This window comes from Panthera pardus, unplaced genomic scaffold (genome assembly GCF_024362965.1).
Source record: "Panthera pardus isolate Hobbes unplaced genomic scaffold, ASM2436296v1 HiC_scaffold_2, whole genome shotgun sequence".
Classification (NCBI taxonomy): Eukaryota; Metazoa; Chordata; class Mammalia; order Carnivora; family Felidae; genus Panthera; species Panthera pardus.
Genome location: NW_026526765.1, coordinates 117437261 through 117457707, shown reverse-complemented (window position 1 = coordinate 117457707; position 20447 = coordinate 117437261). Strand labels below are relative to the sequence as shown.

Genomic DNA, 20447 nt, shown 5'->3' with positions numbered 1-20447 from the left:
GCCACCTCAGTGTTTGTCTTCAAAGTCCTTTTCGCCGAGGGTCTGGGAGCACTCCGCATCACTTCATGCCTCACCACAACAGCCTATCCTGCTAGTGGCACCTTGACTTCACTGGCAAACCTAAGAAGGACCACGTACACGGATGTAGAGAGATCAGTAGCATAATAAATCACGTTTTTTCCATGACTCATATGTCAACAGTTAACAACATTTTGCTCATTTGGTTTGGTCTCATACATCACCTTTATTTCTGGAATGTTTTAAAGATGTCCCTGGAGCTTTGACCATTCACCTTAGTATCCTATTGTGTTTAGAGTGAGAAGGAATAGTAAGAATTACTGTCTTTGCTTTGAAGTTGAGGAAACTGAGGCTCAGAGAGGTTCAGGGCGTCACTCACGGACACAAATTTATAAGTTATGTATCACGTTCTAGGCATTACCTCCAGCCCCCAACCATATTGCCTTGTCATGAGAAATGTCTGCTGTTGCCTGGGTCATACTGTCCCTGGCCATTCCTCCTTCAGCTGCAGAAATCTTCACGTGGAGGTGGAAGAGAGAAAAGGCTTGGGGGAAGAAGCCAGTGTACATGTAACCAGAGCTTTTTACTATTTTTTCCTAAGCCAGGGAAGGTAGTGATGGTGGGACAGTCATTTGATTCATCTTTCCTCCCTGTGCATGTTGGATTTGGCTCAGACTCTCAGAGCATATGGAAAGAGACTCATTCACCACGTGCCACACCAATTGGAAAAGCTCACTCTGGAAATGAGGATAATGGAAGGGAGCAGAATCGCCTCCCAGGATGTGAGAAAACTAACCCCCCACCCTTGTCTCTTAGGCTCCCATGTACCTCTGGAGCCTCCTCACAGGTGCCTATGCCCTCCTAGAAGAAGAGATTACAATGGAAATGCTTTGATTCCCTGAAGAATTCAGTGCTATCCCATTGAACAGCTCTGGGACCTGGCACCCAGCCCATTTCAAAAACAATCCCAAGCTATTTACTAAGAACCAGCTTATGTTAGGAGTCAGGGATATAGCTATGAACATGTCTGGGATTACCTCCTATGATAGGGGAATGAGATCACCCCAAAGCAATCTCAAAGAAATATTTTCAGGGAAAAATGAAAGCATGCTAAGGGTGACCCTAAAATGGGGCTAAGAATTGTGAATGGTTCTTTCTCTGTCCCCTGGCATAGACTCCTGCCTCTTGCACTTTTTCCTGCTCTAAGACCCTTGATAATCCAGAAAAGAGGCAGGAAGAACCAAGGGAAAGAAGCTTGGCATACTTGATTGATATTTGATTGATAGAAGAAGGCAGGAATGCCATGCCCACTGATTAAAAGTAGCAAGAGATAGATAACAAAGGAAACTGTCAAGCTGCAGTGTCCCAGCTCTGTACCTAGGACTGGAAGAAGAGAGGTCTGGGACAAAGGACTAAAGGAAGATGATATAAAGAGAAAGCTATATGACAAAAGTCACAGAAGAGAATGGACTTTTAGATGGAGATACAGGGCCACTAAAAAGAACCTTCCTTACATTGGTTCCTTTCCCATCTCTCATCACCCTATTCTTTTCCTCCATAACACTTACTCCAAATTGTAATTATATCTTTACTTATAAATTTAATCTTTGTTTCTACAACTAGACAATACCTGGCATAGTTGTCCCTCAAAAATCCATTTACTGAAAGACTGAGTGACTGACAAGTAGGACTGGAAAAGTCAGGCCAGAAGATGTAACAACAAGCTTATTACTCCTCTCTCCTCCTTTGGGTGAAAAATCCTTATTTATTGAACACTTACTATTTGCCAAGCATCCTACGAGTACTCTATGTGATTTATTTCATTAGTCCTCCTAGCAAACCCATGAGGAAGTGTGTTCATAGGTCCCCAAGACCCCCCTCAGATTCAGTGATTCACTAGAAGGCCTCACAGAATTCAGCAAGCTGTTACAGTCACAGTTAACAGTTTATGGCAGTGATAGAATACAGATTAAAGTCCGAATCAAACACACACACACACACACACACAGGGCAGAGTCCAGAAAGGACCAGTCACAAACTTTCGGTTGTCCTCTCCCCGAAGAGTTGCACAGACAACACTTAACTTCACTCAGCGACAATGCATGACAGCACCCGTGAAGTAGTGCCAACCAGGGAAGCTCCCCCAAGACTTGACGTCTGGGGTTTTTATTGGAAGCCAGTCAGGTAGGCATGACCGACCTCCTGTGTGGGTGACTTTAGTCTCCAGCTTCTCCAGAGGTCAAGGTTCTACCAGCACATGGCTCCAGGCTCCCACCATAAATCACATTATTAGTTTAGACTCTCTGGTGTGACCCAAGGCCCCCAGTATACAAAGTCTCTCTTAAACAGGCAGGATATTCCTAGGGCTTAGAGGCTATCTCCCACGTCAGCTGCCAAACGTTTTGCTGGAACAGGCAGGGTTTGAATAACCTAGACTTGCTGTGTACTGCACACAGAGGTATGGTATTAGTCCTAATTTGTGGATGATCTAAACCAAGGATCATGAAGGCTAAGTGATCTGGTCAAAGTAACAAAAGCCACAATGCAAAAAGACATCCTACTTGAATGTAACATCTATGTTCTGTTGTGCCCTCGTGTCTCCCTTAAAGAAATAAAGTTCTCTATGAAGAAAAGTAACTCACATAGAGTATCTCATAAGCCTGGCCTCAAATATGAATGCCCAGATTCAGGGATTTCCACTTAGGAAGAGCATAATACTGTGAACCTTCTGGTGATCTCAAGTCCCCAACTAGCAGATGGTCTTGATCCTATTGGGCACTGGCATGTTCTCCCTTCTCACCAGAGGAGACAAAACGTGTGCACAAGGGCCAACCAGCACTTTCTAACATACACTCCAATGCCCAAAATCTGCTCCAAAAGGATGATCATGGTGAGGGAGGGTGGTAGGGTGGCCCAACTGGCTAAGCAGCAACTAGGAAGTTAAGATCCAGGACAGTCAGTTGACTCTTTTCTCACCAGTAGAGTAAAATCACATTTATCTTATCCAGCATTCCCACGGCCTGTTCTGCTAATCCGGCAGAGTGGTCCAGATGCAAATGCAAAATCACATTAGCAGATAAAGCTTCTGAGAAGCCAGTCAGCAAAGAAATCTATGTGACTTTGTTTAACTCAGTGTTTCCTGAACTTGAGTATAGAACACTTTTTCGAGCATGTGTAGGACCAAATTATTAAAATTCAGGACAATTTGGAAAATATGGCCCAAATTCTCTTTTTTTTTTTTTGTTTCCCAGCTTATGCCAATAAACCTACTTTCAAATTGTTATTATCAGTCATATTGATTCACCTGGCACATACCCATTTCTTCCAGGAATGACAATTTCTGGATATTTCTTGATTAGTTCACAAATTCATTCATTCTTCAAGCATTTATCAAATACCTGCTTGTATCCAGGTCTCAGAGACAGAGATACAGAGGTGCTTTACACACACATTCTGAACTCTTCAGCAGAGAATTCGTAGCCTAGTGAATAATAACTTGAGCCAAAGGCCAGGATGGTTTTTCTTGGCTCCACTCTCCAGTGATGGGCGATCTCATAACCAGCTCAGGAAGGTAAGCACTTAGCTCCGCATGTTGATTTTGGCCCCACCTGATTCCAGGAATAGAGGGAAGCAGGCCAAACCCTTTCTAAACCAGTGGGGAGTGTCACCAGTACACAGTGAAGAGCTCAGTACATAGTAGCAGATGGAGTTCTCATCCCGACTCGGCCTTTTCCTTTCTACTGTGGTGATTCTGTTGCACTTGGGCTCCGTTTCTCTGACCCTGTTACCAGTCCACATGACTCCTTCCGTATTTTCAAATTGGAAATAAGCTCAGAGCTCATTGGCAACAATGTGGTACTGCATTACAGTACCACAGCAGCTCATCCTGCTGTTTCTGGATTCTACTATTTGGCTATTTCATTGTTATGCAGTCTTATTGTTTCCGGGTTTTTAATATGTCCTAGTCCAGACTTGTACAGTGTCAGGTGTCAGAAAGCAAGTCCCAAGTAGTTTAAGTAATAAACAAAACATTGCAGATAAGTAAGTTGATCTTATTTAACTAAGTATCCTTCAAGCGCAGCTGGACCTAGGCATTCAAATTTTATTGTCAAGTCTCTTGTCTGTCTAGTTCTCTTATCTATCCATATCTCTATTTCTGCTGCCTCCTGTGTCTTCATTCAGGAAGATGTGTCTTTTGGTCCGGAAACATCACCACTAGTACTCCAAGGCTTACCTCCTCAAGGCACATGATTCAAGAGAGCATCTATATATCAAACCTCTGAGAAGATTATAGTTGGCCCTGTTTGTGGCAGATGACTGCTCTGTACAAAGCACTATGCTAGGGGGATTTGGGTACCCTGGCTGGCCTGGGCCACATAGCCCTGTGTGTGTGATATGACCAGAGTGAATGCTATGCCATTCAGAAGATGAGAGCAAACAGGTGGTTCCTCAAAGAAGGAATGCTTGCCATAATTTTATTACTAACACTCATTACTACAACATACTTTTTTTAAAATATAATTTATCATCAAGTTAGCTAGCATGCAGTGTATACGGTGTGCTCTTGCCTTCGGGAGTAGATTCCCGTGATTCATCGCTTCCATACAACACCCCGTGCTCATCCAGACAAGTTCCCTCCTCCTTTTACTGCTAATGTCTCTGCATGACCGTGTTTCCGTGTTTCCTTGTTTCTTGGTTCCATGTATTATTCCTCCATCAAAAGCATGGCCCTCATGGCTCTCAGGCCCTACTGCGTTGACAAATGAATAGACAAATTCCAGGACCATAGAAGTCGTGAGCCTTATGAATCTCAGAGAAGGAAAGCTTTGGGGGTACATGCGAGCTTCCATTGGATCATCTGGCTTTCTGAAAATCACCAGGAAAAAGGGTTTGGTAATGGCTTGGCTTTGAGACCTCCACACCCACTTTATCCCCATTCCCCTCCCACCCACACCTGTAGAGACAGAAAACAATTGTGGGTGATAAAACCCATTACCAACAATGTGACGGGTGATAGCTGATGTGGAACGCAGAGTCATTTTCCCCTGAGAGAACAGTTGAGAACCGGATAGAATCAACCAGCTGAGTCTCTTCAGGTGCTTAACTTTTATGTGAGGGCTCTGGAGTTCAATAATTCATGCTAATGCAGCCAGCAGCAAGCAAATTGCATTCACACTCTATTCAGATTTTGATTATAAAACAGAGACCCAAATGAGTTTTATGATGGAAAAACATACTTGGTGACTTCAGCTGGATGAAAGAGCATGAGGATGATAGAAACACCAGGCCTTGAGGTCAAAAGAGCCTAAGTCAGTCTTTGGGGCTGCCACACGCTGGCTGTGTGACCTTGCGCAATAACACTGAATGTCTCAGAACTTCTGTTTCTTCATCAGTACAATGGGGTGACACCACCGACTTCATAGGATTTTGAGATGATGTAAATGACAATACATGAAGAGTGCAGTAAAGCGGTAATGTGAGACAAATTTCTGTGGCCTGCCAGTACCACAATAAACGTTAATTTCCTTCCTTTCTTCAGATTCTCTCCCTCTCTCTGCACCTACCTGCCCCACCGACCTTTTTTCAGCAGGAAGTCCATAGTTCCTATTAAGTATGAATGTAGAACTGAGAATGCCAGGGGAGGTTGAAGAGTAAGAAGACGTTAAGAATGGATTGACAGTTCGCTCCCACAAAGATGAAGGTGGCTAGGCAACTAGAACTATCTCAGGGTTTCAAAATGCTTTTTTTTTTTTTTTTTTAACGTTTTTAATTTATTTTTGGGACAGAGAGAGACAGAGCATGAACGGGGGAGGGGCAGAGAGAGAGGGAGACACAGAATCGGAAACAGGCTCCAGGCTCCGAGCCATCAGCCCAGAGCCCGACGCGGGGCTCGAACTCACGGACCGCGAGATCGTGACCTGGCTGAAGTCGGACGCTTAACCGACTGCGCCACCCAGGCGCCCCTATCTCAGGGTTTCAACGTACATACATCTTCAAAAAGATGTAAGCACTCTGTGCAATTTCAGTTTTAATATACTTGCTTACTAATCATTAAAATATGTAGCCACTTGCACTGGAGTATCTTCCAGAAAAGAAAGAAAAAAGGCAGCTTAGCCATTTACAAAGCCTACATCAAAACTCCATTGCTCCCGTTTTAGTCAGAATAAGATGTAACTCAGACCAGGGCATCAAACTTGGATGCTGGGGAGCTTGATGACAAAGTAGCTACTCGAATCGCACTCCAAGAGATTCTGGTCAAATAGATCAGGGATGTGGTCCAGGAGTCTGATACAGGTGAACCACAAACTTCATTTTGAAAAACACTGGCTTGGGCTCTTCGGGACAGACAAACTCGACCTCAGATCCTGAACCCACCACTTCCTACCTTCACGAACTTGGGCAACTTTGTAACTTCTGATACATGGGAGTCTAATCACAGGTTGGCATGAGATTAAATAAGATATACTGAGATATATTGTGGAGTACTGAGCACAACGCCTGGCCCCTAGGAAGGAGCACTCAATAAATGTTAATTATTGACACTATCATGATTATGCAAAGTCAAAGAAAAGGGCTTCGGTTCTTTCTTTTCTTAATTTTTTTCATTCTTCCTCCCTTTTCTTTTACAAATCCATACTAACAGTGCATTAAGCAAGACAGAAGTTTATTTAGCTTCCAGGCGAAAGTTTGGAAGTCAAAGTAGTTCAAGACTTGTGTGACAGCTCTGCAACCCAGACTACTTCCTTCCCTCTTTCAGTGTGACCCTCATCCTCACTGTTCAAGATGGCAGCTGGAACTCCAGCAGTCATGTCTGCATTCCACATGGCAAAGTGGAGGAAAGGAAAGAGAAAATCAATCTCTCTCAGTAACGACACTTCCTAAAATTCACTTTTACCCCATTGGCCAAAACTTAGCTGTCCGGAGAGGCTGGCAAATGTGATCGGCGTTCCAGGTGGCCATGTACCCCCCAAAATGTGATTTATTTTACAATGGAAAATTGGGAGAAAAAATATGGAGGGACAACTGTTGTTCCCTGCTATACCCAGCCCGGGGAGTCTAACAGATTCAAATCATTCTTCAGAAATCCTCTGTTCTCATTCTGCTTCCATCTGCTTATTTCTCAGATAAGAAACTTCTCCAAAGAGGTAGTTGCATAATCTGTGGATCCTACTCAGCTTGGCTTATTTTCTTCCTAAATTGCTTTCATACCTTTTACTTTTCATTCCCCAGTTTCATTCATTTTATTTCTACTATCCAATTTTTTTCAACTTTCTTTTTTACATAATCTCCATACCCAACATGGGGCTCAAACTCACAACCCAGAGATCAAGAGCCAAATGGTCTATTGTCTAAGCTAGCCAGGCACCCCTCTACTGTTCAATTTTAATAGACAATACAATTATTTCATTGTAGAATAGTTAGAAAGCATGGCTAAGCACTTAGAAAAACAATTTTTTAACTTTCAAAAATATCACTGCTTAGAAATAATCACTCTTAAAATGCTGGTCTGACCATCCAGCATTTTCTCAAGGTAAAAATATATGTATGTGTTTACAAGGAAAGCCTAGTTTTCATTTATAATGAAAACATAACTGTTTTTAACCTCTTCTATTAAATTTAGTATAAATCAGGAGTAATTCTCATATAGATTCTCTCATCAATTTTAATGACTGCAGGGTTTTCCACTGTGTGGGTGTATCATAATTTATTCAACCAGTTCCGTTTATAATCTCCATAACGCTGTGCTAAACCTCCTAGCCCACGCATCTTTGCTCACATGTCCCCAAGTTTCCTGAGGATGAGCTGTGTTCCTGTGGTTTTCTTTTTCCCTAGGCTCCCTTTACTGTATCCAGGGACCAGCAGAAAAGCACTTCTCTATCATCCCGTCAGCAAGGGACTATTCAGATCTTGTCTCTACCCCTAAACCGCTTGAAATTCCTTTTTAAGTAACATTGCAGTCTCGGAAGTTTCCTGGAGAACTGGAACACTGCCTGCTTACACCCCCTTATGAGTAGCAAGACCACCCCCCGAGAAAGGGGACTACATCACCCCACTGCTGAGGAAAGCACAAAGTAAAATACAATGCAGGTGACCCTGAAGAGCTATTAAACATGTTATTAGAACCTTTAGTTTGCCAAACTGACTCTAAGCCAGATGAGAGTGAGGTGTTTCTCTGTGTAGAAACCAGTTTCAATTAGAAAAAAATGCACTTCACTAAAATAATTATTTGGATAGACAAGTAAGTTGACAGTTCTTTAGCTGATTTTTTTAAAGTGCTGACTGATCTCTGACTAAATGTTTCTTTGTCTCAATGCTCCCTAATGATGCAAACCCTCACAAGGTTTACACTTTCTAGACAAGGCTGAGGACAAATCATGCTGCAATCACTCTCATATAGCACTTTGTCTCTCTCTCTTTTTTAAAGCTTGGTTTTAGTAATTTCCACACCCAACATAGGGCTCAGACTCACAACCCTGAGATCAAGAATCTCATGTTTCTGGGGCACTTGGGTAGCTCAGTAGGTTAAGCGTCTGACTTTGGCTCAGGTCATGATCTCACGGCTCGTGGGTTCGAGCCCCCCAAAGGGCTCTGTGCTGACAGCTCGGAGCCTGCAGCCTGCTTGGGATTCTGTGTCTCCCTCTCTCTCAGCCCCTCCCCTGCTCACACTCTATCTCTCTCTCTTTCAAAAATAAATATGTAAAAAAAAAAAAAATCTCATGCTTCTCCAAATGAGGCAGCCAGATGCCCTTCATACAGCACTTTGTATTTTCAGGGACTTCTCACCTCTGTTGTCTCCCCGTCAACACTGAGGAGTAGGTAGAACTGATATTATTAACCTTTCCCTACAGACGATGATTATAAAAGATGCCATTTAGGGACGCCTAGGTGGCTCAGTCAGTTGAGCATCTGACTTGAGCTCAGGTCATGATCTCATGGTTCTTGGGTTTGAGCCCCGCATCGAGCTCTGTGCTGACAGATCAGAGCCTGGAGCCTGCTTCGGGTTCTATGTCTCCCTCTCTCTGCCTCTCCCCCACTCACGCTCTGTCTCTCTCTGCCTCTCAAAAATAAAGAAATGTAATTAAAAAAATTTATAAGAGATGCCATTTTTGGAGTATGCACTATGTATCAAGCAATATGCTAAATGCATTGTGAATATTATGTAGTCCCCACAACTGCCCTGATAAAGCACATATTCTATTATCCCATTTTATAAATGGATAGATTTATGAATGATTAAATGACTTGATCATGGTCAGATAACAGGAAAGAGGTCAAGCCAGAATTCAAAATCAATATTCAGGCCCCAGAAAGAGTCACTGACTGACTCAAGTTCACAGAGTTGTGGCCAAAATCCTGTTCCCTGCAGAGTGATTAAGAACAGGGCCTCTAAAGTCAGATAGTCTGAGTTCAGACCCACTATCTGCCTTTTCCCAGCTGTGTCCCCTTAGGCAAGGTACTAACCCACTCTGTGCCTCAGGTGCCCTACTTAGATATGGACTAATAAGAATGTCTATCTCAAAGGTTAAAGAAGATGATCTACATCCAGCACTTAGCACATAGGGAGTGCTCAGTAATCAGTTAATAATGCTATACATACTTCTGTCCCTCCAGTCTGTAAGCTAAGTACATATTTCACTGGTCTGTGCCACTGCAGGTGCCAAGAGCAAAGGCCTTATGCAACTACCGAGGGCAGAATCCCGGTGACCTGAGGTTTAATAAGGGAGATGTCATCCTTCTGCGGAGACAGCTGGATGAGAACTGGTACCAGGGGGAGATCAATGGAATCAGTGGGATCTTCCCAGCCAGCTCCGTGGAAGTCATCAAGCAGCTGCCCCAGCCACCCCCGCTCTGCCGGGCCCTCTACAATTTTGACCTACGAGACAAAGACAAGAGTGAGAGCCAGGACTGCCTGAGCTTCCTCAAGGTACAATTCTAGGCAGCCGTGGAGGTCACCAGCGACCACACAGATACTGTGCCACAACCTGGAGTTTTTAACACTTGCTAATTTTTAAAACATATATATTTTACACAGAAATGTTTATATGTGTGTGTGTGTGTGCATATGTATGTAAAGTATGTGTGTGTATAATTCAAAACTGAATGGAAGTTGCCAGAGAAATCTACTAAAGAGTTTGATGCAAATCCTTAAACCTTTTCTATTGCAATTACAAAAATAGGTATTCACACATTCATTCATTCATTCATTCATTCTAGTCACTCTTGAACACCTCTTTGCAGGCCCTGGAGATGCAGCCTGAACAAGTTCCAGTCTCTGCCCGTAGGCAGAGTAGTGGGACAGACAGATATGTGGACAACAGTTTACAAATACATTTTGACAGTGTGCTGTGCAAAACTACAAATCTTACCTCTTTACCCTTTTATCTAAGGACATTCTTGCTGACCAAGTTCTGAGCATCTAATTCTACTCTTTACAACATTCTATTTTATACTAAACATTGTATTCAAAACATTCCAAGCACATTCAATAACATAATTATACCTTTATATGTAACTAACCTCTTACAAGTTGTATTTTCCAAGCACATTAATTAAGATTTTTTTCTGCCTTTTTTTTTATCAGATAATTCTTCACATGTGCAAGTAACAACACTTCTACTAAAGTCTAGACTGCTTTAATTCTCTGTATTCAGTATTTATGATTCCTTAAACAGTCAAATTCTCTCACAGAAGCCAAAGTTGAGGTGATTTTCACTCTTCGCTGCTTACGAGAAGCACATCAATACTAGAAGTGTCACTGGTATAGTAGCTCAGGAAAGGTCTTTTCTTTTGCAAAACATTTTTATTCCACCACTACCAGAAGTGAGATTTGCTGCAGATTGCCTCAGTCTCGATAACCTCACTATACCCCATATTTTGAAATACTGATCATTGTTACCTTGGCACCTCAGAGTGAGTCCTCTTTTTTTAAGTGTATTTATTTATTTTGTGAGAGAGAGGGAGACAGAGTGTGTGCACACACGCAGGAGATGGGCAGAGAGAGACAATCCCAGTCAGCGTGCCAGCCCAGTGAGGGGCTTGATTCCATGACCCATGAGATCAAGACCTGAGCCGAAATCAAGAGTCCGACACTCAACACTGAGCCCCCTCAGCATGAGCCCCTTAAGGAAGGCCATTCTGTAGCCCAAGCTGCAAAGTCTGTGTTTCAATCACACTTAGAGGAAGGGGAGTTCAATCCCACAGACATTTATTGAGTATTTACTTTGGGCCAGGCATTAAACGCCGAGCCCTGGGGACACTGCCGGAAGAAGGCAGAGGCAGGAAGCGTCATCTTCCTTTTTTGCCCCTTTGTGGGACTTTGCAAACTGGGACACTTACTCCACCTGCTTGTTCATTCATTGAGCTCATCCATGTGCCAAGCTGCCTGCTGGATTAAAGTGATGAATCATTGTTCCTACCTTCAGAGAGCTGACAGACTAGTGGAAAGAACAGACATGGGAATGGAAAATTATAATAAAGGAACCAGAAGAGAAGATTTGATCCATTCTGGAAGCTATGAAAGGTTTAGGCTACACTGGGAAATTTCATGGTCTTCCTAAACTCAGCGTGTCCAAATTAAACCAAAAATCTTCCCTCCCAAAGCTGCTCTTTTCCTAGTGTTTTTCTATCTCAGTAAATTATACAATTTACTCACACAGTGACTTATTCATGCATGCACACATTCATTTAGAAATTTATTGAATGACTACTAAATGGGAACCACTGTATTGGGTGCTAGGGACACAGAAAGGAACAGAACAGACACAGGCCCTGAACACATGGAGTTTATAGTCTGAGGGGGTAGACAGGCATTAAAGAAATCATAACCTATAAATGGATAATTGTAAATTGTAATAGGGGCAGAGAAAGGTAAGAAAAGGTATAATACAGTAATGAACTTAGATTCTGATTCATCTAAATTGCTGAGGGGCATGGATCAGAAGGCCAGAGCAATCAGTGGATGGATATTCAGATTTGGATTGATGAACATGTATGGATATGGAAAGGTGTTCCTGATATGGTATACAGTGTAAAGTGTGTATTACATGACTCCTTTTGTACGAAATATAAGGAAAGGCAGAATGAGTGTATATGCTAGGAGTCAGAATAGTGCTTACTTCTTGCTAGGCAATGGGAAAGGGCACAAAGGAGCCTTGTGGGTGCTGGAAATGTTCTATATCTCTTGATCTGGATGGGGGTTTTGTGGGTATAGTTAGTGTTAACATTCATCAAGCTTTACATCTAAACTTTATGAACTTTATTGTATATATGTATGTATGTTTTCATCAAAGTTTTTAAAAATCAATGTATATATATGTATACTTGGGTATGTTTTATCCTCAGAGAGAAGACTCCGGCTGGGAAATGTGCTAATCAGGATGTTAACAATGAGTGTATATATACTGTGGTAGAATTCTTTGTTTTGCATACTATATTTTCAAATGTTTCTACAAATCTTCATATAACCTTTTTTAAATGTTTATTTATTTATCTTGGAGAGGGGAGGGGCAGAGAGAGAAGGAGAGAGAGAATCCCAAGCAGCATCTGTGCTATCAGCACAGAGCCCAATGCAGGGCTCGATCCCGCAAACTGTGAGATCGTGACCTGAGTCAAAATCAAGAGTTGGATGCTTAACCAACTGAACCACCCAGGTACCCCTATAACCTTTTATAATAGGAAAATTTTGAATAAAAAGCCACCTCACATTTTATACATTAAAAATTGAATAGGTTCTGAAAATTCTTCAAAATTAGAATGAAATTTATTCTTGATTTTGCTAAGCTAAAGATCTATCTCCCTGTGGCTCCCATATTGATTTCTCCATCTGATTAATATAAATGAAAGCTCAGAATCTGCTGGTGATTGAAAATTAGAAACATTTCCAAATTTTCTATTGGATTCCACTGGTCCTCCAAATTATTTCTACTCCTCCTGTGGTCTTGGTGGCCCAATACTTATGCCCTTTATGGAAGAAGATTTTACAAATAAATTATGAAAGAGTTACGTTTCTTGTACCTTACACCATCTGGGATTCCAAACTGCTCTCCACTAAAAGCTTTCACCACCTGAAAACTGAGAGCAAATGCTGACCATGAGACTTTCTCTCTTTCAGGACGATATCATCACCGTGATCAGCCGAGTGGATGAGAACTGGGCAGAAGGCAAGTTAGGAGATAAAGTCGGCATCTTCCCAATCTTGTTTGTAGAGGTACGTGAGTATCAAGTCTACATCTGATTCACGCCCACTCAGAAGTATATATGTGCCACCGGGATGCCTGAGAGAAATTCCTTTTTGATATGAGGTTTATTTCAGAAGTAACTAAAGTCTCCAATGAAAAGATTCCAGAAGATAACATTCAGTTCTGGCAAGTGTGTGGTGAAATGGACCTTTTTATTCTGATGGGAGTGTAAATAGTGCAGTGTCTCAAACCCAAACTCAAAGAAACCCATGTCAATAACACTAAAAACCTACATCTCCTCTGATTCAGCAGTTGCATCAATCTGACAGTTTATTGTAAAGAAATATTCAAACAAGTACACAAAGATATATGTGTTCACCATGGCATTGTGTGTAATGGTGAAAAGCCAGAAGTAATCTAAACATCCGACAATAAGGATTTCGGTTTTTTAAATTACGGTGAGGAAAAAATGTATATACCCATTAAACATAATGTTAAAGAAAATTCAGTATTTTTGAGTATTTGGTATATTATGAAAAGACGTTTATGATGTGTTATTAAGTAAAGTTTAATGGGCATAAAGTTTCAGATTTAGAAAGTGAAGAAGTCCTAGAGATCTGTTTCACAACAATATGAACATACTCAACACTGCTGAATTGTACACTTTACAATGGTTGTTACGGTAAATTTTCTGTTACATGTTTTTTGCCACAATTAACAAATGGAGCTATATTAAACTAGCTTCACAAATACGTGTGTATATAAATGGACAGGGGGTGGAACGATATGTACAAAACTGTTAACAGTGGTGATCACCAGATAGTGAGATTCTAGATAATTTTCATTTTCTTCTACTGCCCTGTATTTTGTAAATCTTCTGAAATAAGCATATATTACTTCTGGAGGTTTTTTAAGTTCCCTTAAAAAAGAAGAGCACATACTAGACCCTATCTGCCTATTTCTCAAGTATAATACTATAACCTGGAGTTCCCAACCTCTCTAGCCTTGAGCCTCACCCTAGCTTGAGGCAGGTCATTACAAATTTAAGAGAGGCTTCATTGTTTAACTGCATTAATTAGATGCTTACCAGGCATAAAGCATTAAAAGTGAGCACTGGGGAGCTATGAAAGAAGGAAAAGGCATGTTTTCCACCCTCTAGGAAGGCAGGGTGAAAACAGAATGGGGCAGAGTTGGAGAAAGAGGGCCAGTTCTTTCATTCATAAGAGCCAAAGCAGGTTCTAAGCTTTCAAGGTTGTCTATAGCTCTTCTAACTTGATGCTGAAGGGATGAAAAATAGAAAGGAAGGATAGAGGAAGGGTCCACAGAGTCTGGTCGTCTTATCATCTCTAGTCAACAGTATCCTCATTACCAGTCCTTTTATCTTGCTGAGGCCCCTTTCAGGTACACACACCCAATTCTCTCTACCTGTTCAAATTTCACTCATTTTACAAGGCTCAACTAGAAACCTGCTTTCTCCATAAAATTTCTGACCACTAGTTGAACACTCAGTTGTCTCTTTCTTCTCCAAACACCTGAGGGGTGTATTGCTTATTCCTCACAGGCTAGCCTGACACAGAAAGGCTCTCTGTAAAAAAAAAAAAAAAAAAAAAAAAAAAAAAAAAAAAAAAAAAAAAAAAAAGCTTAAAAAGTGAATGAAGAGAAAAAAATTAGAAAACAAACCATTCAGGATAAAGAAATTGTGGTTTATATACATAATGGAGTACTATGTGGCAATGAGAAAGAATGAAATCTTTTATAGCAACGTGGATGGAACTGGAGGGTGTTATGCTAAGTGAAGTAAGCCATACAGAGAAAGACAGATACCATATGGTTTCACTCTTATGTGGATCCTGAGAAACTTAACAGGAACCCATGGGGGAGGGGAAGGAAAAAAAAAAAAGAGGTTAGAGTGGGAGAGAGCCAAAGCATAAGAGACTCTTAAAAACTGAAAAACTGAGGGTTGATGGGGGGTGGGAGGGAGGGGAGGGTGGGTGATGGGTATTGAGGAGGGCACCTTTTGGGATGAGCACTGGGTGTTGTATGGAAACCAATTTGACAATAAATTTCATATATTAAAAAAAAAAAAGAAAAGAAAACAAACCATTCAGTGTGACCCTGTCCTGTACACATATATTCAATCATTCAACTAGTGTTTCACTGAGTACCTGCTAAGTCAGGTCCTATGCTAAGTTCTAAAGATACAAAGAGATAATGGGTTCCTACTTGCAGGGACTATAGACTCAGACATTAATCAAGTAATTTTTAAGTGTGATGAATGATGCAAAGAATCAAAGGGAGGGAAATAAATGGGGGGAGGAGGGAATGATGTACAACTGACCTGGGAAAGAGGTCAGCGAATACCTTGTATGCCAAGATCACCCAGATGGATAGGAGTTATGTAGGTAAGCACGGAGAGAAGAGTGTTTTAGGGAGTGGAGGTAACATATACCAAAGTCTGACAGGTTGAGGAAGTGTAGTGTATCCACAGGACCGAAAGAATACTAGAGCTGGAGCTTAGAAAGTAAGACAGTAACCTGACACGCCAGGGAAGTGAGTGGGAGACAGGTCACTGAGGGCTTTATAAATCATCCTGTATTCATCAGGATGAACTAGGTTATGCTATGGTAATAAATAGCCCCAAACTGCCAGTGACTTAGCAAGGAAAAACTTACTTCTCACCCACATTACATGTTTGGCACGGAACAGTGAGAAGCTGTGCTCACATAGTCACTCTAGAAACCCACACTGAGGCTGGGCCACCTTGTAGTTGCCATCTGGAGCACATGGACTTCCCCAGTCTTCATAGCAGGGGAGGAGTAAGGAGGATTGAGTTGTGCATCAGCAAATGCCTCAGCTCAAAACTGACACTTGTCACTCCACTCATGGCCCGTGGGCCTGAACCAGTCCCCTAGCTCCTCCTGTCTTCAAGGCAGCTGAGAAGTACAGGGGAGCACGAGGAACATCTGATAAGTATGGTGGTCTGTGCCACATGGTAAGAAGTTTGGGCTTGATCCAGAAGTCAGTAGACACCACTGGAAGATTCTAAGGGACACAGTAACTCCATCAGACCTGGGTTTCTTTTTGTTGTTGTTGTATATTTATTTTTGAGAGAAAGACTGGGGGACGGGCAGACAGAGAGGGAGACACAGAATCCGAAGCAGGCTCCAGGCTCTGAGCTGTCAGCACACAGCCCGACACGGGGCTCGAACTCACAGACCTCCAGACCATGACCTGAGCCAAAGTCAGATGCTTAACCCACTGAGCCACCCAGGTGCCCCCAGACTTGGATTTCTTAAAGTCTGCTCTTCCGGCTATAGTAAGAAGAATAATTTGAGGAGGAGAGAGGAAAAAGCAGGAAGACCAGTTAGGAGGCTGGCCCATGGCTCCATTGGAAAATGACTGTGGCTTGGGCCGGGAAATTGGAAACAAGTAGACAGATTCAAACACCATTTAGGAGGTAGATCCACAGGGCTTGGAGGTTGACAAAAGTGAGGAACAGGGGAGAGGGAGTGGTCAAGAATGCATGCCCCACTTTCTGCTTTATGTGCCTAGGTTAGTGGTGGAGCCGCTACCAAAGAGGGACAATTACAGTGATGGGGAGACGGTGGTTAAATTTCCAAGGACAGAGATCAGCTACAATCAATACCAAATTGGATACATAGGAGGTGCTTACATTTTTGCATGTTAGAGCTTGCGTGGTCCCCTACATAATTTCAAGAAGCTTCTCCATAGCTCTGGGGGGAAAAAAAGCACCATTGATTTTATTACCCATTTTTGGTACTCTTTTTTCGAAAACTTCTGCATTTAATGATTATTCATTTGGACACTCTCCCCACCCCTTCACCTCTAAAATTAGTGATTACGAGAACCCTCAAGATTATCATCAAACTAGCCATTGCTTCGTTTGTTCTCCTAATTGCTAGGAGGGGAAAAAGATAATCAAGTGGTTGCTCTAATCTGGAAACCTGATTTTCAAAAATTACTTGAAATCTAAATTGAGCTTTTTAAAGCAGTACTTAAATTTTGACTCCAGTCATTTCATTAAGACTAGCACTTGCTAAGAACTCTTTAAACAAGTTTTGAATTATCAGTGCCATGCAAAGCAACTGAAAAAAAGGAAGGCTTTCTGGTAAGAGTGGCATGGGTTGGTTTTTTTCTTCTTTTCTGCATAAACAGGATTTTTCTTGTTAATGTATCACTTGATTTATTGAATTACACCTGAATAAAAAGGTGGTAAAACAAATGCTGAGCTTATACCCATTCTTGTCAGGACTTCTCCAGTGAGGCCTGCCTGGGTTATGTGAACCTTGCTCAGCCCAATGAACCTCAAGGATATTGTTTCAAATGAGTGGGTACAAATTTAAGAGATGTGCAGTCTTTCCCCAACCGCGCTATTAATCACGTTGGCAGAACACAGGCAGACCAAGAGTCACACAAAGCCTTTTGTCAGTGTTGCTGATGAAAACACTGAAGGTGTTGCTCACCAGGGGAAAAAGAACAATTAGGAAGCAGGAGAAAAAAATTAATTGATTTCATTCTAGCTGTGAATGACCATAAAGAACTTTACTCATTCAACTCAAAGAGTATATGTTGCCCTCTTACTAAATCAACAATGGAGGGACAGGTGCTCTGGGGAATGTAGACATTGTCCCGAGCCCACACTGCCATCAGAGCTTGCCGACACAACTTCTGTAACTTCCTAGGTAGTCTCCCTACTTCTACGCTGGTACTTCTGAACAAAAAAAAAATAAAAACAAATACAGAAAAGTCTAAACTTTTATGTATTTGTTTTTATTTGCATATGGCAAAATTTACTCTTTTTGGGTCCACTTCTATACATTTTGGTAAATGCATCCAGTATATCCACACGACCATCAAGATATAGAATAGTTCCAGGGTGCCTGGGTGGTTCAGTCGGTTAAGCATCCGACTTCAGCTCAGGTCATGGTCTCACAGTTCATGAGTTGAGCCCCGAATTGGGCTGTCTGCTGTCAGTGCGGAACCTGCTTCGGATCCTCTCTGTCTCCCTGTCTCTCTCTGCACCCCACCTCTCTCAAAAATAAACATTAAAAAAAAAGATCTAGAATAGTTCCAACATCCCCAAAAAGTACAACAACATGCTGACTCTTTGTAGTCAGCCCCTTCCTGACTCCCAATAGCAGGCAATCACTGATCTGGTTTCTGCTCCTATAGTTTTCCTTTTCCTGAATGTCATAGCAATGGAATCCTGCAAAATGTAGCCTTGGAGTCTGGCGTCTTTCACTTAGCACAAAGCATTGGAGATTCATCCATGTAGTTAGGTATATCAGCAGCTCTTCCCGTTTAATTGCTAAGCCGCATTCCACATCCACATGGATGTGCCAGAGTCTGTTTGTCCGTGCACCAGGTGAAAGACAATGCGTTGTTTCTAGTTGTCGGCAGCTACGAGTGAAGCTGCCATAAACATTTGCATACCAATTTTTGAGCAGGCATAAGTTTTCCTGTCTCTTCAGTAATTACCTAGGAGTGAGATGGCTGGGTCAGATGCCAAGTGTGGGTTTAGCTTTGTAAGAAACTGCCAAAGCAAAGCATGAGCTTTTAAAAGCAGAAATCAGATTGTGTCACTCCTCTACCTAATCCTGCCAAAGGCTTCCTTTACACTTAGAATAAACTTGAGCCTCCCAGGACCTTTGTGACCCTGCCCCTGCCTGTCTCTGTGGTCTCTTTACCACCTGCTCCTCACTCCATTCCAGCTTCTGTTTCTTGCTTTTTTCTCAGACTGTTTTTCCCCCTCCTTAGGATCTTTTTACTTGATTATAATCCCTCTGCCTGGCATGTTCTTACCTCCATCTTCACACAGCTGGTTCCTTCTTGTCATCTGTGTCTCGGTTAAATGCCACCTTCTCAGGGGGACTTCCTTGACCCACCCCCCCCCCCCCCCATCTAAAGTAGGCGCCTCCCCCAACCCGTCTTTATCACGTCAAAGCACTTACTTCTGTCTGATATTTTCTTGTTTGGTTGTCTGTTTGCTGGCTGTGCCATTTATAAGTCACCCCTTCGGGCCACAGCCCTTTTATCTTTAAAGTGAGCATAATAGGGGCACCTGGGTGGCTCAGTCAGTTAAGCATCTGACTTCAGCCATGCTCATGATTTCATGGTCTGTGAGTTCAAGCTCTGCGTTGGGCTCTGTGCTGATAGCTCAGAGCCTGGAGCCTGACTCAGATTCTGTGTCTTCCTCTATCTCTGCCCCTCCCCAACTTGTGCTCCGTCTCTCTGTCTCTCTCTCTCAAAGATAAACACACATACATACATACATACATACATGCATAAGATGGACATAATAGGGGCACCTGGGTGGCTCATTAAGTTAAGTGTCCAACTTCAGCTCAGATCATGATCTCACAGCTTGTAAGTTCGAGCCCCCCATCAGCCTCTGAGTGGGCTCTGTACTGGCAGCTCGGAGCCTGGAGCCTGCTTCAGATTCTGTGTCTCCATTTCTCTCTCTGCCCCTCCCCCACTCACGCTCTGTCTCTCTCTCCTTCAAAAATAAATAAATATTTTTAAAAATTTTTTAAATAAATAAAATAAACTGGACATAGTAATGCCCCTTCCCCTACTCAATGATTCTTTTTCACAGTATTACAAGCTTTGTGAGGTAGAAATTGTATCTTCTTTAAAAACTTTCTATCTTGGGGGACACCTGGGGTGGCTCAGTCAGTTGAACATCTGACTTAGGCTCAGGTCATGATCTCATGGTTTGTGAGTTTAAGCCCACATGGGGCCGGCTGCTGTCAGCACACAGCCCACTTTGGATCCTCTGTCCCTTTCTCTCTGCCCCTCCCCTCCCCTTCTCTTTCCCTCTCTCTCAAAAATGAATAAACATTTAAAAATAAAATAAAATTTTGTATCTTGGCTATGTTAATCATCTGCATATTGTCATTAAAACCTTCTTAAATGGGCAAATTCCCTTTTATCTTTATAGTTGAATCTGTAAAGTGGAATGAGACACATGGCTTTGGAGGACAACTCTGTCCATGTATTCCAGCCTTCCAAAGGAATTGAACCCAAAATATAACACAGCTGGTGTCTGTGCTAGACCTAGCTGGTACTAGATTGTCAGAGCTGGTTTTTATATTTTCAGAAATTTTGCTAGCTAGTTGTTAAACCATTGGTAGGTATTTGCACCGTAGAAATTGGGAAACTCTACAAATCAGGGCTTTCACTTATGTTTTTTCTTTTCTTTTCTTTTCTTTCTCCATACACCAGCATATT

The 20447-nt window shown here is 42.1% G+C and overlaps 1 protein-coding gene across 6 annotated transcripts in view; it reads left to right on the top strand.

Moving 5' to 3' along the window:
• SH3RF2 (SH3 domain containing ring finger 2) overlaps nucleotides 1-20447 on the top strand; it is a 126500-nt gene that overhangs the window by 43671 nt on the left and 62382 nt on the right. For 5 of the 6 annotated variants that reach the window (XM_053907376.1, XM_053907377.1, XM_019414193.2 and 2 more), the window contains exons 3-4: nucleotides 9674-9943; nucleotides 13130-13225. In XM_053907376.1, coding sequence (XP_053763351.1) covers nucleotides 9674-9943; nucleotides 13130-13225 — 366 coding nt within the window. The remainder of the gene's footprint in view (nucleotides 1-9673; nucleotides 9944-13129; nucleotides 13226-20447) is intronic. The other variant, XM_053907378.1, reaches the window with a different exon arrangement.